We start from the raw sequence: 19,145 nt of genomic DNA on the forward strand, positions 1-19,145 counted from the left end.
TAACTCTAACCTCGGTGGCTAAAACCATCTCTTGCCCACTGTGGCAGAAGGCCTTTACAGTCTTATGGCTATTGCTTCTACAATCTTAATAATCTATAGATTTATTGTTAAGACAAATTGTTATTTGAAACATTTACAGTATTTATGGGTGCTGAATTTAAAAGTTTAGATTCATCGCTGATATTTTGAGTATTTAGCTCACTGTTCTCACATTTAGCTAATTTTTGTAAAACAACATGTTATATACAATTGCTATAAATGTCTATACATAAAACATAAATCTAAAGCTAAATGTGAGAAAAGTGAGCTTAATACGCACAATTTATCAGCGATGTAACTGTAGCCTAACCGAAATGTTACATTCGGCATCCCATAAGTCCCAAGTGTTCCTGCGCAACCATTATGATTTAGAGGCCAGATTTTGGATTTATTGGACAGGTATTGCAGTGTTTTCTCCTTTATTCTTTCCCTTGTTCCCCTTGTGGTTTGTGGATGCTGTTACTCAACAGCTGTCAGTGGTTCTGCAACAACCTTGTTCCAGATGTCTGGGTGCTTCATGCTGCCCTTAAGGCTGCTGAACCACAACTCTGAGGTGACCTTAGGACTGTCTGTGAACAAACTTTGAATCCAAATAGGACTAAAGATTCATTTGTGGCCAGTTGATTAAAACTCAGTGCAAACTGAATAGATATTGACTGAGTCACTTCTTTTATGCAACACATTTTTTTGTCTTGTTTGAAAGTGTCTCGCTGACTAATATTTGACATTTTGAAAGTTTATCAAATCAATTTACAAGTTAACACTCTTTTTCAAACTTGAACATTTTTAGAAAAAGTCTTTTTGGCCAATGATTCATTCTGAGCGGAGAGAAGACAATGAAACAATTGACACACAAAGATCTTATTTTGACAGTCTTAATCTCTCTTTCCAGCTCACAAGGTTTTAGTGTCATGAATCACTGAACCCTGTGAATCAAACCATGTTTCAGTCAGATGTTCAACTATCCCTTCATAAAATGAGTACAAGTAATGGACAATGTGTAGAATTTTTGCAGTGTTTTTAAAAGTATGGTTTTGTTTAATAACAAATAAATAAATAATAAAATTGCACCACTACAGTTGTTTTATCTGCAGTTTACTGTATCACATGAATGTAAATAATGTATGTTATTGCTGAGCTTACAGGGTGGAGAGCTGACTTCAACTAAATCTAAATGATGGAAGCTTAACACACACAACCTGCAGCAAGTATGTTTCATGCATGGACATGAAAACACATATTTAACATTTGATATTTTGCATATTGACTTTTCTCTTCACAGAGGTTAGGGTTAGGATCACTGGTTACAGAAAAGCACTATACAACAATAAGCAATGACAAAATTGATGGTAAAACATGGAGAACTGACAGGAACCTGAATCTCTACAGGACAAAACTACAATGTCAGAAACATTGTTGATTATTAAGACGATGCACGAGAGACTATTCAACTAAGCTGTATAATTATCTTCAAATGCTTCATCTACAGCTACAAATATCATCAGAGTACATTGGCATTTTCAAGGTCAGACACATGACTGTGACTCTGGTTATTTGTACAGTGTTATATGGTTGCTACAGTGAGGCGCTACAGACATGGCATGGAGCAACACAATAAATGAAGAAAGTGGTGTGTTGGTGTTGGTGGGATAACAACAGAAGCGAAACTGTCTCAGATCCATGAGTTTGTTCCAATATATCTGTGAAGCAGTGGAATATTGTCTAAATAAACTCTCCTGAATCTCATCCAATCATTTAAACTGATTCACACACATTACTCTACTACGGAAACCAAGAGTGGTCATTCTTGCAAACATCCTTTAATCTCAAGATAACACAAGGTCTTCATCCTGAGATAACAGTTAATTATCCTGTTACCTGGAGATAACAAAGTTTGCTTTTTCTTTTTAATTATCCTATTTCTCAGGTGTGATAAGAAAACTAGGGATGGTGCATTGATTACAGTCAGAGAATATTTCATTCAAAGGCAGGAGAAACACACTGCGCCTTTTCACACAAGCTCATTTTGATATCAGTCCTCGTCAGCTAACGAGTTACTAAGGATCACTGAGCAGTACTGTGACTTCATGTAGTGAATGAGGCTCGGTCATAATTGTTTTCTCCTGATAAAATCTCTTAATCTCAAGATAATGAGTTGTATTGAGATAAAGGAATAAAAAATATTTACAAGCATGCCCCCTCTGGGCTTCCACACATTCCCATAGAAAGTCATCCCACAATTCACACTGACTAATGTTAATAACATTTTGTCTCTTCCAAAAAAACAAAAAAACACCTTTCATCAACATCAACAAACTGACTTCAAAATACAATTTCAGGGCTGACACAGCAACTGAATGGTGCACAACATCAAGTGTATATTTGATGCAACATGCTGGAGGATGTAGTGGAGGGGAGGGGGGTGGGGCCATGGCTGCCGTGGAGGACTGACGGGGGGAGCACTACAGGAGCTTCTTAGCTGGTCTGCTCATCTTTGTCTAAGTTTCTGAGGACATTCAGAAGGCGAGATGGGGTGAAGATCTCAGTTGATCCTGAAAGACACAGGAAGAGGATATGAGATTTGAAACTTGCACATCTTTGAGTCAGGACACAAAGTGAACATGAAGAGAAACAACGAGACACACAAGCAGACTGGGTGTCTTGTTTCCATGTAGGAAGATTAGGGGCCTGCTGAGTCCTAATACATCTATGATTTGTCATGGTTTATAGACTGATGGATTACACAAATGCCTCAAATACCTTATAATACCATATAATACAATACAATACCATATAATACATAGACTATGTTTTGTTTTGTTTTTCTTGTTTTTTCAAGGGGGTCTCAGTGCTCCCATCACCTTTCTCCCCTATGCAACGGCCCAGTATGAAACAACAGAGGACCAGTCAGCTGCTCCACACATAATGACACTGTAAACATCACTGACAAAGGAATAATACAGGGTTGGAGTCACAGGTGGGACACATTGGGCACATGAGTGGGTTGACGTGGTGGAACACGGATTCACAAATCACATTATGACCTCTGTATTTACTTCCAAAAGTCTTAGTCTTCTGCAGGCGGCTCCTCTGTGCCCTCTGGTGGGGCATTTGGGTCCAAGAAGTCTGGGTGCTGTAGTTCCTTTAGGTACTTAGGGGGGGTGAGAATGTGGGTTGAACCTACAGGGGACAAAAGCCTGCAAGCTCAACAAGGACTGAAACCTGGGGGAAAACCTTGTTTGTTAGATAAGATACACACACGAGATTGATAAGAGACAGGAAAGATTAATTTAAAGAGGTGCTGCCAAATAAGAGCACTCTCCTGGCAGATAAGCTGTGACTGAAGGCAAACAAAGTGAGAAAAAAGTCTGATAAATGAAGCCTGAGGCTTGGAGGCTGGATGAACTGCAGATCATTTTACAGATTCACTTGTTTTCTGCCTCTTCCTGTTCCTGACGTGGCATCGATTTCCTCTAAGTTTCAACGAATCAGCTCAATGGCAGACAGTGATTAGGTCCTGTCTGACCTCTGTCAGGCTGCAACCAATCTGCAAGAGACTGTGTTTTAATTCATTGGTCTTGTGCGGGTCAAACGCTGTTATGTGTACTTCTGAACATAAAACAAAAAAATATAAAGACATATCAGTGCATGACATCCACTTGACATCCAGTCTCCAATATGGGCCGATCTATGAAAACAGCTGGATGCTCCATATTTCCAGTTTGTTATGCAGACTCTGTTTGAAATGATCAGGTTTCATTTCTAAAGACGTGATAAAGCTGCTCCAGAGCTTTCGAGAACAGTACGCAGCTATCAGAACAGACTTAGTCAGATGATACAGTGCAATACAAGCAGAAATACCCCGGGCAGCTTATTCTGTCCAGTCAACTCACCAATCAGGGCCTCCCACTTGCCATTGGCCTGGGTGACCTCATACACACACCGCATCTCGCTGTACGTTACTCCTCCGATAATGAAGATGATGATCCTGGGCCCTGTCTTTATCTCTGTGGGGCCTCTGTTCTTGTGCCAGTTACCATAGCGAGCACTGGATGGTGAGAAAAAATTACATTTTTCAAGAAAATATTTAACACTAGCGATTCATTGACACAGTGCAGTGTGTAGTTTACTGGCTTTCCTTTACCACTCACCTTGATGGGGCACTGGATTTGGAAGATACTTGTCGCTGGGAGATGTATGGGTACTGCTTAGGGTCAAGCTTGTCCTCAATAGCATCCTACGGGAACACATAAATAATAAGAACTTTACTGCAGTTTGCACCAGTGACAGACTCAACTATGTTACAGTTCTCATCCAGAATACTATCTAAAGCCTCATACAGATGAGTGTGTGATATTTTATGAGCTCCTCTGTAATTTAACTCCTTGTTCAGGAGGATTGTATCATTGCAACCTGCATATTTTTACAGCTCAGATCAGAACATCAGCTAAGATCTTTGTGTATTTGTTTGTCAGTTATTCATTCATTCTCTTCCTGCTTTTCTGTGATTTACTAACAAGACATTTTCTATTTTGCAAAATAAAAAAAATAAAAAACAGAGCTGCACTTTAAAATACATGGACAACAGAATATAAACAATAGGGGGATCAGCAAATGCGCATAGACAACAAAGATAATTGTGGCTGTGGAGCTCCAGAGAGAAGCCTGAGAGAGAAGTAAAATCAACAATTGTTGATCCAATTGTTGATTTGGGTCAACAATTCAAATAAAACACGGCAGAAGAAGAAAATATGGAGCTTTAACAGGAAATATCCGGTAATCCCAATGTCCCAGTGTCCCAATGTGTAGTCGTAGCGTACGAGAAGTACCTCAATAAGGTCCTTGACATGAGGAGTCCACCTGGAGAGCTGGTAGGTCTGCTCACTGACGCGTTCTTTACGATCCGGCTTCTTGGCTTTCTTGGCTGTGCCCTGTAAAGAGACAGCACCAGTCATGCATGCACACATCAGCAAATCAATTCACTGAGACAGTTGAAGAGTACATCATGTTTTAGTTTTTAGCCTTGAGTCAGTATTGGTCACTAGTGGTCATTGTGCTCCTGCGCTGACAAAATGACACTAAAGCACAGAGACATAAACACACCTGTTCATTTGGGGTTTTTACATCACCCACAAAATCCACACAAAAAAATCTACAACAAAAAAGCTAGGAGGTGTGATATCAGATATGGTCTTGATAATATTCTTTTGTGCCACAAAGCTCCTTTGTTTCCAAAAATGATTAAAACAAACTGGTGAGCCACAGTGTTGCACTATTCATGACCATGAACACACACACTGTAATTTATTCAAAGCACATCTCACAAATGCCATCCTGCGGCTGGAAATACTCATTCGAGCACCAAATGCGAATTAATCTGCTGCTAAAAATAGTTCAAAACAAATGCATTATTTCCTCTTTGTTGAATAGTGCTTGCTAAAACTGAAGTGTCCAGCTGTTTTTGGGAAACTACTGAACCACCCCTAATAATAAAACATTTTCTGAAGTGCTGCAGCGTGTTGAGTATTCAGGGCCACCGTACTCTAAAGCCTGAGTTTGCGTGTTACAGACAGGACCGAGGACAGAGAAATGAATGACACATTGTTGCATTTGGTTTTAGGAGATTTTGTTGAGAATAGGGGAAAACACAGGATATCACCAGTCTGAAAGCTATGTGTAATCTAACAGTAATTCATCTGTGTGTATGTTTGGTCTTGTTGTGTTGTTATTACATTTAAGTGTGTAACTGTAGTTCAGACACCTTAAGATTAAATGTTCCCCTTACAAGAGCCATTTTTCTGTGTTAATAATGAGGCACTGAGGTTGTGGGCCAGGGCAGCTCACCTCAGAGATAATGGGAATGCCCATGTGGGCCATGTTGGAAATGATGTCACTGTCCTCTGGTGGGATGTTGGCATGCTGCAGGAGCTTACACAGGTTCTCCTCACTCACCCCTGACACACACACATACACACATGCGCCACAGATTTTCAGTCCCGACATGCAACACACACAGGTGAGAGCATGCACATGTACAAATGCGGTGTACTGTAATGCCTTTCAACACAAGGAAAACTGAGAATTGATTAGCAACAAAAACAAACAGAGGACATGACACATGACTGAAAATATGTTATACTTCAAATCAAATATTGTGTTCAGTTTAAAAACTTCAAATATTGTCATCATAATGCAAGACTTTTTCCTCCTCTCAACTATGAATGGGATTAGAAAACCAACAGGAGTGGACAGCTGACCGTTCTTGAGGAAAATGTAGAGCAGGATGATGCGGATCTTGTCAGTGACGTTGACGTTGGCGTCCAGTAGAACGGGTACAATGAGCCTCATGGGATCCTTGATTTTCTCTCCCTCTGCATCTGTGCTCATGGCCAGATCCTTGAAAACAATAGAAAACAGAAGGAGACATTCGTTCATTTTGATAACACAGGGTCAGAGGTCACTGAGATGGAAATCTACAGTAGCTGAGACAGTAGGAAAGCTTGTTGTCTTTGATGAGGTCAGTTACACCCATGGCTACAACTTAACAATTTTTACAAACTGGCAACATAAAAAAAACACAAATTTATTATATTTACTATTAAATATCATTATTTTTTATGTTCATAATAAAATAATCTATTTGGTTTACCTGTTCCACACGACACAGTTTGTCCACAGTGCCCTGGTAACGGTTCATGCAGTCCTCTGCCAGGTGGAGATGGGTTGAATACTGAGGTCAGAGAGGTCAGAGAGGTCAGAGAGGACACCTGGCCATAGGAGCCTCATCTTTCATGAGATGAGACTCTGAAACTGTGACAAAGCATATACATATACATAAATGTTCTGTAACACTGAAGCTCTTACCTTGCTCAGCTCTTTTTGATACTGAGGCATTTTCTTCAGCATCTGAGACAGTTCTTTCATTGTGGTCTGAAAGAAACAGATTTATGATATAATTTATTCTGTTATGTAACCTTGTTCACATATCTTAAGTGCTGTTACTGTAAATAATTTCTAGAGTACTGCACTTAGTTCGTTTTCCACCAATTTCCTTCGAATCAGAAGTATAGTGTTTTTTTTGCTCCACTACATTCACTTTTAATTACAGATTAATATTTTACATACAAAATATATACTGTGCATCATTTTTAAATCATCATCTCTTCTTCTATCCGTGGCACTTTTTAAGCATCTAGTGTTGCTTTAGTAAATCAAAGTGTTTGTTTGGCCTGTTTTGCCTTAAGACTGCAAAATGAACAATAAATGTATTTCTGTATTGATATGAATTTATTCATATGAACCACAGCCATGACAGTTTGGGGGTAAAGGAAATGTTGTTAATCTGAGTATATTTTTGTTCGTGCTGTATCTTCATCCCATCAAATACAAGTACATAATAAAAATGAGTGCTGCCTGACACTTTTGCTCTCCTTTTGTCTCTGCGTGGCTGTGTGACAGTAATAAAGTAATACATCTGGAAAGCAGTGTGCACTCTCTACCTTTTCTCCAGTGTTCATCTTTTTGCTTGCAGAGAATTCTTTCAGGGAACGAGTCACAGCCCTGTGAGGAGGAGTGAGAAACACAGAAAGTCGGGAACACTTAGTGAATGAATGAAATGTGATTTTCTGTGTGTTGACACCTCTGTGGCAGCTTTTCACAGAGCTTTAGGTTTGTGGTAATGGAAGTTAGTTTTCCTGGGTGAGGAGAGCGTCACTCACGTTGACACCTCAGCGATGTGTTTGTGTCTCAGACTCATCCACAGGTCATCGTCCTCGTCCAACAGAACCTCCTTTGTTCTCGTCTCTCCCATCCCACTGGTCTCAAAACTGAAAGAGGGCGAGAGAGCAAAGTCTGTATGTGTTGACCGAGGAGAGGGAGTTTTCAATTTGTTAAAATAAATTACAAAAGATGCCTTTAGGAATTAAATGTTTTTTCACTGCAGACTGACAGTGAATTTAATAATGTTTATGGTAGTACATTCATCTCTTGGTGTCTTCCCTCTACTAAGACTGACTGGGCACTGTTTTACCATACTGACTGAGACATTTGACCCAAATACCACTTTAATACATAACCCCAAGTAAGTGAGTAAAGTAAACAAAATAAACCCCCAGACAAACAGTGAAATGTGCACCATGAGCTGTGGTATATTACCTGTAGACATCATTCTCGATGCCCAGCAGATCGTAAGCCATGGCCTGCAGCGTGAGCTCATGTAGGACAGGTGTCACAGGATCAAAGCCCCGATCCAGGATGAGCAGCTGAGTACGAGACTTGTCTGGACCCTGAAGGCATCAGAGCAGACACACAACAGGATCTGATTAAAAGAAGTTTCACGTGTTGGCACACACTCCACTCCAGTGACTGGTAATATCAGGTGTTAGCAGCCACAGTCGGTGCTTCCTCTGATTTTCAGGGTAAAAGATCTAGAGTCTGCTGCACTTTGTGTCGCATGCAGTACTCACTTGGCCTTGGCCACCTGGCAGTATTCACTCTTACTTAATGGATTTGTGTTGTTGTTGTTTTTAAACAAACAAACAAAAACATTTAGCATGAAGATAATTTTTCTTGAGCTCACACTAAAACTTGTAACCTACCAGTGATGCAAGATTGTTTGGGGCAGATGTTGGTCATATTATGACTCATGTAGCTCACATATGACTATATGTATAAGTACTTGCAATGTATTCCCACTTTCCCAGGACTGTGTCCAAAGGCCAGCAATACATCAATACTATACTATACATATACAGTACCTACAGTACTCAACGTTAGTCATTTGGTCATCCAGTACCTACCTCTCCCATGGTGGGGTCATCAGCCTTGTAAGCATCCAGCTTCTCCTGAAGCATCTGGGCCAGAACTGCACAGTCTTTGTACTCCCTGAAACCACACACACACACACACACACACACGCCATCACACACACACACACACACACACACACACACACACACAGCACTTGTAATGTTTTACACATGAAAGAGATCAGTCACATGAGTCACATGATGTTATTTCACAGGTAAATTCATGTTTCATGTTTAAAAACACCAGCCTATTGTGTAATTTTGGCTGCTGATGTGAAATGTTATTTGCATTGTGTGATGTGATTTTTTACATGTGGAGAACTTCATAATTGAAAGACATCATTATTGTTGTAGTAGTAACAGTAGTATTAGTAGCAGTAATAGTAGCAGAACTTCCTAAAGAACTGCTGTGAATTGGACCTTAAACTGAAGGGTATATAATGAGGCGTGGTCTGTCTCACATTCTGTATCGGACTCCAGGATACTCTTTGAGTGTGGCGCATAAGGTGGCGATCTGCTCAGCACAACGCTCCAGCATGTTGTTCTTCACATCAGACTTGAAGGGGCTGTAGAAGTCCTGAAAGGCATCGACTTTGCCCAGGGAGAAGACCTGAACATATGGGACATAACAGGGAGACAGGCCGAGGGTCACTCTCAGTTTCATCCTTGTCCTGAATTTTATTTGACACAGGTATCCGACATAAAAAATATCATCTGACTGTAACTTAAAAATATGTCTGAAAGCAATTGGACCACTGTTTTATTCAGTGCTTTTAATGTTATTAGTACCACTGACTCTAAAGGAATCCAAGATGGGAGGAGCTTGTAATGGTGGTGAAGATCCTCCACTATTTCATGATGTCACTCAACATTGTCACTGTTTTGATTGTGAACCCCTCTCGAGACAGACGTTACAGACTGTCACTTTAATTATATTCAGCTTTTGGGAAAAAATAATAAATGAAAAAAACATATTGGCTTCCAGAAGCTTCTGGCTCAGAGGACTGGCGCTGGCAGTGAAAAGCTGACACTAATTAAACCGTTTTCCGCCCACACTCACCTACAAACAGCATGTAGCCTACACATGCATCCATCTGTTCCTCACAAGACAACAATCCCTCTGCTTTCTCCTGTCAAACAGCTTATCTGCTCCCCATTGCCCATGAGCAGTGGTCCCATCAGCCAATCAGGTAAACGGATGAGAAGAGGGTGGGGCTATCGGGTGGGTAAGATTTGTCCCTCCCTCTCAGGATTAAATCTACAGGACAGCAGCAGAGGATTGACAACTAAAGCTGATCCAACACAAAACGCTGTCAGTCTGCTCCTCATAAGCACCGTTCTCCCATCTATTGAGGAACTGTGTCAATAGCACAGACCCAGGTGAAGGGTGTGGGGGGTTAATAAATTCTCATTTTGTTTTTTTAGCATGGGCAAGAGTAAAGACCCTGCTTATATTCTAATTCATCCGTTTCTTTCCTTACAATTTGCAAAGAAAATAACTTTACAAATGATCTTTCAACTACTAGAGAAAACAGTCACTGCCTTTTATCATAGATGTAATAATCAAACTTCCAGTCCAAAAGCCTACTCTTAATCCAAATATTTTGACCAATATCCAACACTTCATTTTTGACCAGGACATTACATTTATGCAACAATAAACAAACCCTATTCTTCTACCTGTGCAACATTGGGAAAATTAGGAACATCCCTTTCCCGAGACGACGCTGAAAACCTATAGTCCATGCATTTGTTACCTCAAGCCTGAACTACAGAAATTCTTTATGTAATATCCCAATAAAAGGCCTCCAGTGGATTCAAAATGCTGCAGCATGTGCACCAAACCAAACCAGAAAAAGAGACCACGTATCTCTTTATTAGCTCAATAGAAAGAGAAATCGAGAGTCATAATACTTTACCAGACTCTTCAGGCTGTGTTGTACAGTAGGCTGTTTGTGTGTAGTAATAGTGATAAGATGATGATAAGCTGGTTGATTCACAGCAGTGCAATTAAAGACATACCCAGTTTCCACTCAACCTTTTAGCATTAAAAAAGTGACACTATAGCCAGGTCTCTCCTTTCAAACTTCACTCTTCATATTAGGGTTAGATAGTTTTGAGTGGTTGCCATGGTCTGATCCCAGACTAGACAGCGTCTCACCTGTGATTCATAGGGCAGAAAGGCGACATGGATCTCAGTCAAGGCCTTCATGGCTTTGGAGGCTCTGGATTTAGTCAGCAGTCCGAACAAGGAGTCTGGGATCGCTGCAGAGAGTCAGAAGAAAACATTGTGACTGACTGAGACAACCAGTAGTTAGATAACATAAAGATATCAACCTCGTCGGATTGCTTATTCAACACAATCCCACTGATTAATGAAATGTATTTTAACAGTAATATGTTGTACCCATCCCTCATCGGTGTGTTGCATTTGTTCCAGGTGTTAGGGTCTATTCATGTTCACAACTTTATTCAGATCAGGTCTGACTGTCCTAAAGGAATTTTTATTTTAAATTTCATTTTTTGAAAAATTATTGGTGCTTGATTCTGGTACTTTCTTCGGATCTACTGAAGACATAGCCTGACAAGCCAGACTATATCATTAAAATGTATACCTACACCTACACCTACTTTGCACCTACGGAGCAAATATATTTGCTGCCGCTAGGGTGCGTCTAGATTTCTAGGCTACTGAAGACATCCAAATCCAATAAGAGTTCAGCCATACACTCCAGCTGTACCTGCTTGTCAACACTAGTGAGCTGGCTCTTTTAAGTAAATGACAGGATGATCTTCTCCGCGCCACGCCACGCGGACTGTGACTGTATGTTGTGCTAATGTTGTGCGTGCTGTGCGAATCATGTGATTACAAGCATGGCATGCTAACAGTTTACAGGTAGACTACAGAGCAGGAGGGAGGGAAACAGAGAGAGATGTGGTGTGTTGCGTAGAGTTGTGTTGCTTAGTTTAGCCTTGCATTGCAGTGCATTGTGGTGTAGCGAGATTTTTATACAAGGACCAGATGCATTGTGTCTGTTCAGTTTTTGCAGTGAAACAATACAATATACTGTACGTTGATAGCGTTTGATTCTCTTGCATGTGATCTTTTTTATACCAAGCATATTGTAAACTTATGGTATTATGTAACTGATAATTACATTGAATTATTTAAGTGTTGCCCATTAAGTTGACATCATTTTTTTTTTTTACCTCTTCTCATGAAATGATTGTGATTTATTCTTGATAGATAAAGTGTATAACTTCTCAAAACTTTACTGATCAATCTCCTCCAAACATACCACTGTGAAAATTAAACCACATTAACCTTTATAATAGGAATAAAAAGAGTAACGTGTCTGAAAACAAAATGATTCCAACTTTGTGTGCACACATTTATTTGAGGTAATTCTGTTTTTCAAAATGAGCTTTGAAAGTGTAAAAATGTTCTATCTACAGTGCAGTTTGTTGGTGTGGACTGGATTTACTTACTGTCGGTGAAGAAGACGTGAGCAGCTCGGTACCTTGGAGACGACGGATCTCTGAAGTCATCGATCAGACCTTCGACAGACTGACATAGCAGACAAACAACGACTTAACTGACAATTCATAATTCTGTTCACAAAGTTAGTGAAAAGAAACATCTAATAATAATCAGTGGTTATGTTTCCTACTATATATATATAACTATATAACACAGACTAACTGTAACACTCTTGGAAGTATTCACAAGACAAATAGAAATACTGTAGGCTGCTGGATCCAGTTGCACAAAGTGTTTGACACTTACAGTAAGATTGAATTTTTGCTTTGACCCCAGAAGTAAAAATCAACAGTTTCCATGGAAATCACTATATTGTCTCACAAATCCACTCGTATCTTCTTATAATCTTATCTATCTCATTCTTGTGGTCAAAGCATCAGACACAATGAGGTGAATGTTACAGCACAGTGCAGAGGAGTGGGAAGAGCACACCTGAGTAAAATGAATCAAATCTACAGCCATATCAATTCCTCTTTGTTGGGAGTTAAGGTTTTTCCTGATCCCAACTCTTGTCAGGATGTTCATTCTCTTCGTTTAGACCCAAAACTGAGTTATGTTGAGGTTAACATTCAATCAGAGGAACCCTAATTTTGCTGAGGTTTACTGTGCAATGTGACTTTAAGTGATTCCTTGGGGGAAAAGAAACCTTAAGAAGAAGACTTGTGGGTGGGAAATCTTACTGTAAGTTAGTCTTACCTTGGATCAAATGGAATCAAGTGGTTCTGTATCATACAGTATGATTATATACACTGTTCATTTACCTCATCTGAGGGCGTGATCAGGTAGATGGCCTCCATGCTGGGTAGAGGCTCACGGCGCTTGCTTATGTCCTCTACAACTGAATAGCAGAGGAAAACAATGACGATCAATGAAGGAACAAGAGACCTTGACACACAGCGCAGGTTTTCATTTGTGTCATTTCTTTGTCAAGTCCACACAGTTAATGTTTGCCTATTGCTGTGTAGATATCATTTTAGCCTTTACTTTAACAGATACCAAAGGGGCCTTCTTTGTGAGACTGTAATATACGGCATGCAGGTAATGCAAGTATTCCTCTTCCATTAGTGGCCACAAAGATTTCAGCAATTTAATCAGCAATTGATTCATATTTGTATGGGGTGTTCGCAGACTCTTTTACCTGAACTGAATTTGATCTAATAGCACTACATTAGGGTTAACCTGACTCGAAAATGTCCAGCCGGTAACGGCGTACTTACTGGTGATTCCTTCCGACATGATGTCTGTCATCTTACAACAAGAGGAAATCATCCTCATACTCAGCTTGTCCACCACCAGCACCTGAAACACAGATGCACACAGCAGCAGGGTTTTACCTTTATATTCTGAATGATTTTACTTATATTCAATGAATGAATTATAACATCAGGTCCATTACCTTCCATTTCCCTTTTTCTCGTGCCTTCTTGATGACATCGTTCATTATCTCTGTAAAGACAGAACATTTAATTACACATGTTTTAAGACATCAACATAAAACGTGAAAATAAACCAAATCACACTTCACATGACAAACTCAATCTCAGCAGTCACATGAAACAAGCTAAATGTATCATCATTCAGAAACTGAGCCTTAAAACCAGCTGTCATGACTTCTGCCCCAAACCCTGCCCCCCCCCCCCAAAAAATAAACATTTGCAGGATTTGATTTGGCTGAATGTTTTACATGAAATCTTCTATATTTTTTAATGTATCAGTTTGGACAGAGTTGACTTAAATTTTGCTGGGAAAAATAATCAGTGAGCCCCTATTGATCTCTGTGCAAGCTGCACAGTGTATGCAAGAGCTGGTAATGAGCAGTTTGTCTGTGAAAACTTCCATCCAGTGTTTACATTGGTAAACCATACAGTATGGAGGGGTGCGTGTAGAGACGGGTCACTGGTCTATCACAGGACCAACATAAAGAAACAAACAACACACATATCCCTTAAGCCTCAAGCTTAATCTATTTAGTAAAATCAATGGATTTACACAATATATAATTTTAGTTTATGATTTCTCAAGTGGAATTATTACATCTCTAGTAGTTTTGTAGTCAAAGTGAAGTATGGTGTAGAAATTTGAAGCAGAGATTCTGTCAGTATTACTTAAATACAGATGAAATTTCTGAGATGTCCGTATAATGGCCAAATATATCAGCAGAAGCCTTGATAAGAGTAGCATTACACTCTGACCACATATGTGCAATCTCATCACAACACAATTTTGCAAATCCTTTTCCGCTGGGAGAAATAAATGCCTACACATCTGCAATAACTGGACAGCAGGAAACAGAGGAACAACATGATCCTCTCATGACTGAGGCAAGTGTACAGCAGCAGCCAAATAATATCATAATCATGATTCATGTATAATCGATAATAAAGATGGAATAATATAGGGAAGTGAGTCAGCTGAGGTGTGAATCAAACTAATGTTTGAGAGACAGAATCCCATGTTTCACAACATCCTGTCATTTGTGTTGATGAGCAGCAGCGTCCCAATTTTCCCCACTAGGGTTTTAAGTCTCGTCCAGTCTGTCAGCCTGAACATGAAGGGCCCACTGCAATCACTGCATCTAATCTGCTCCCAATCCTCTTACCCCATCCACCGTTCTGCGCCGTTTCTGTGTCAGCGGATGTGACGTCTCTCTCTCTCTCTCTTTCTCTCTCTCACACACACACACACACACACACACACACACATAGGCCTACATACACACAGACACACACACACACACACATTATCCAAAACAAGTCAAAATGTCCTGTTTCCACAGAGGGGCGGGATGAAATTTCATGCAAAGAGCTGCTCCTGAGATTTTAGAGATACATCAGCAGGACATTGCAGGGACATGATACATGATGATATGAAATTGGAGCAAAACCTTGGTTGTTTGTCACAGATTTCAAGATAATTTGATATGATTTATCATAAACATTTTGATCATTTATTGATCAGATCATGGATTGGATATTTCCAAAACCCTGTCTCCACTCAGCCAGAATCTGTTGTCTGTTGGAAAACCAGTAATGACAGTAGGCTAAATGATAAATACATCAATGAATGGTCCTGTTTATCCAATTAGTCATCAGGATTAGGTGTAGGTGTTGTGAAGGAATGGGGCGCCTGACGAGCAACTTTCATAAGCAGGATCAACAACAACAGGCTGTTGCTGTAGCTGATAGATCCAGTTTCAGGATAAAGTGGTTTATCACAGTCACTCGTTGCACCGATCTGAAGACAGCCCCTCTTCTTAAAACACAAAACCTCTACATCGCTGCTAAAAGCACTGCTATGTCCATGTTTTACAGAATCTGAATATGAATATGAATACTTTACTGACCCTGAAGCGGTAATGAAGTTACATAAGAGTTGCTCCCTTAGGAATGACAACAAAGAATAATGAATAAGAATTAAAATTATAAGGATAAAAATAAAAAGATAACCAGAAAAAGTAAAAAATGTTCTTTCAATAAATGTATATGATAATTGGAAACATATGCAAAGATATATCAAAGATTGTACACAATAGTAATATAAATGCTACAACAAGATATGGTGTAATATCTGTTTGAAATTGTACCTTTTTTTAAACAACAGTAGAATATTGCGCAGAGAAGAAGTATTGTACTCATTTGTAATGTTGCATCAGAATCACATTTTTTATATAGTGAGTATAAATGAGATGAAGATGTGCAGGCTACTAATGCCATGTGCACTAACTTTTGAACTGTACACTGACAACAATTCAGAGGGTCCCTCTCCTCTTTAGCCTTGAGGATGGAGTTCGACCTCATCCTCGGTCTAAATGGATATTTGTACAGAAGGGACTCCTATCAAGAGTTCCCAATATATTAATTCAACCTGGCTGTATGATATAAAACTTGATGGCACAAATGTGTTCACTGGTAGAGTACAGAATTGTACTTATCCTCCCTTTGACCACGGAGTAGTTGTAATGAATTGAATTTCTAATTCATAATAATAATACTTCATTTCATTCACTCAGCTTGTTGATTCGCTTAGACCCTTGCTGCCTTGCTCTCTCTCTCTCTCTCTCTCTCTCTCTCTCTCTCTATCACACAAACACGCTAACAACAAACCCATCTGTCATCGTCTGACTGGCCGTCAGAAGCACCGGTATCAGTGGGATGATGGGCCGGGGAAAAAAACAAAACATCAGTAAAACGTTTACTGTCTGTCTGTCTCCCTTCCAGCCTCGTGTGCCTGTCATTCAGGGTGCTCAGAGCGCGTACTGACACTTGTTGTTTAGCTTTGTGTATGTTTTTTATTTATCACAAAGTACTTGGCAATTAAAACACACTATTTGCAGTGGACCATCTACTGTATCCTAAGATAATCATCATGCGCTCACATAAGCATGAACATGGGGGAGGACAGTAAACCAGTAAGAGGCATCCCGACCAGCCCATGATGAGGGAGAACATTCACCTTAAAGTCTACTGTAAGTGATCATTTGTGCAACATTCGAACAAATTCCCTTTAGATGTTCCTGAGACATCATATTCATGAATGGACAGGACAGAAAGGTGGAGGTAAAGACAATCTCCAGCCACAGCTGTTGCTTTCATAAAATGGTCTTTGTCTGAAGGAATTACACTTACACTTGCAATCTGTATGCTGAGGTGCTTGTCTCACTCTTGTGCATTTTAGTTTCCACTAAAAAATCATCATGAAAATGTTGCTTTGTTGATATATTTCACTTTCATTCATGTAAAACCCATCAGTCTCTGGTCCCTCGACAGCATCTGATAGCTTCTACAAAAAGACAGCCTGAATATTTAATATGTCCTGTTTCTGGGAGAGATCTGCTGAATGCCAACTACATCTGTTAACTAGATGCCACAGCAGAAAAAAAATCATTTTCCTGGAAGATCACTGATCATATCACAAGATTGATATCACCTTGAATTCTCAGCCTACATCAAGCTGTAAAATATCAATTAACAGAAATAACACTGACCGCTTGTATTACAGAAGTTAAAGAGTACTTTTTTTCCTTATTATTCTCTTTGCATCACTGAAACTTTGTTGTTAAATCTCTAAACCAAAATCAACAAACTAATCACTCAATAAACATTTATTGATTCATTACCAATATTAATATTGTATTATCATTTAAAAGGGATAAACATCATCCAATTGAAGTTGTCACCAAAACTATGTTCCTACTGACATCTTTGGATGGATATGTTTATACTGTAGTGGGTGTATTCCAGAAAAAGACATCAGTATAAACCCATTACTTTGATAATTCATTAAACCTTTATAAAATAGTGACTAAATGCAGTTACAGTATTATTTAGTATTCATTAGCATTTATCAGCACTGAATGGTCTATCATGCACTTTAAAGTGGATATGAGGACCAAACCTGTTTATGTTTGAGCATCAGATCAACAATTTAACGTTTTCCTATGGAAAGATGCATTTTATAATATCGTAACACTTTCAGGTAGAGCTGTGATATCACTTATTATTGTTGACATGCAGCCTGAAGTTGACTAAATATCTGCAGGGATGTTTTATAGTGGAGTGTGTGCAGCTGACAGCAGACACACACGCTTGTTTCGTTGTTACTGTGGATCTTCCCCCTGCACCTCACCTCCCCTGACAATGATGTCACAGCTCTTAATCCACACAGGCAAAGATTAGCGAGGAAGGATTTACACCAAACCAGGACCGTGCTCTTATATGAAAGACAAACACTAATAGTTTAACGGGCCAATGACAACACAAACCCCCATAACGGTCTAACAGAACGGCACCAGACCACTTGCAGCCTTATAATCCCGCCATGGATAAAAAACAGAAAAACAAAAAAAGCGCACAAACAACTATCTACAGAGCCGCATGTGGCGGATTGAATCTGTGCTTTTTTTGCGCAACGAAGTTCCCACAATAAAAAGCAAGTGGGGGCAGAACCTGCGTTATCCTACAATAATAATCAATAATCGGTGCATGTATCTACCGGTAACTCTAGCTCCTGTCACAGTGCGGGTTCGAGGCAGCACCTGCCTGTGCAATCATTTAAATGTCAGTGGACTAATAATGATCACATCAGCTGTGGACGACGCCTTTCTCAACATATTAGGCTACAAAAGTGAAAATATTATTATAAATAAAATAATCAGTTCTTACTATCTCCAACAATGGCTTTTAGTCCCAGTGGTGACATGATGACCCTTTCGCTGCGCGTCCAGCTACAACTGATTGATGTACTTCAAGCGCATGAGAATAAGCCTCTTATTTCCGTTCCAGTTCAATTCAAAATAAAAGCCTTTTGTTGTTAAACGTTTATCACTTTTGTAAAATTGTTTAAACCAATTTCTCATCACGGAGTCCACACAAAAAACATTCAGCCTATTGCCTCATCTTTCAAAAATTATCATTCTCAGTTTGATCCTGAGTAGAAAGACAAAAAAAAAGCAGCATTCACACTAAAAGAATAAATTCTTAATATAGATAAAAAGAAAGTCATAAAGTCTCACTGGCTGGTTGTGTAAAAACATACATATTGAGTTATGTTCTCATCAAACTGTAGATGCCCCTGCTAATAGACTGACAGATTCACATCTTGAGAAGACGAATAAAGAAAACATTAAAAGTTGTCGTTGCATCTCAAAAAAAAGAAGAAGAAATGGTTTTGTTCTCTTTTTAAATATAGTTTTTTGTGCTTGATCGTGTATTTTTGTTTTAAGCTGATTGACTGTCTTGACATATATGTCACAAATGCTG

The 19,145-nt window shown here is 39.4% G+C and overlaps 1 protein-coding gene across 3 annotated transcripts; it reads right to left on the reverse strand.

The window, feature by feature from the left end:
• Positions 1-2,254: 2,254 nt before the first annotated feature.
• On the reverse strand, positions 2,255-18,643 carry stxbp1b (syntaxin binding protein 1b). Of its 3 annotated transcripts, none has more exons than XM_085786367.1 (20): positions 18,549-18,643; positions 13,784-13,833; positions 13,605-13,686; positions 13,149-13,225; positions 12,336-12,414; positions 11,008-11,111; positions 9,308-9,456; positions 8,838-8,922; positions 8,194-8,324; positions 7,758-7,865; positions 7,539-7,599; positions 6,904-6,969; positions 6,689-6,769; positions 6,297-6,435; positions 5,884-5,993; positions 4,869-4,970; positions 4,191-4,276; positions 3,933-4,087; positions 3,096-3,219; positions 2,255-2,591 (listed from the first exon to the last, which is right to left on the reverse strand). In XM_085786367.1, the coding sequence occupies exons 1-19, from the start codon at positions 18,583-18,585 to the stop codon at positions 3,107-3,109; spliced, it is 1,815 nt and encodes a 604-aa protein (XP_085642493.1). In that variant the 5' UTR covers positions 18,586-18,643; the 3' UTR covers positions 2,255-2,591; positions 3,096-3,106. The 3 variants fall into 3 exon arrangements, with proteins under 3 accessions (XP_085642493.1, XP_085642494.1, XP_085642492.1); XM_085786366.1 differs by having other exon boundaries at positions 2,343-2,591; positions 3,084-3,219; XM_085786368.1 differs by lacking the exon at positions 3,096-3,219.
• Positions 18,644-19,145: the final 502 nt, after the last annotated feature.

This window comes from Trachurus japonicus, chromosome 9 (assembly GCF_045865225.1).
Source record: "Trachurus japonicus isolate A0001 chromosome 9, Traja_1.0".
NCBI lineage: Eukaryota > Metazoa > Chordata > Actinopteri > Carangiformes > Carangidae > Trachurus > Trachurus japonicus.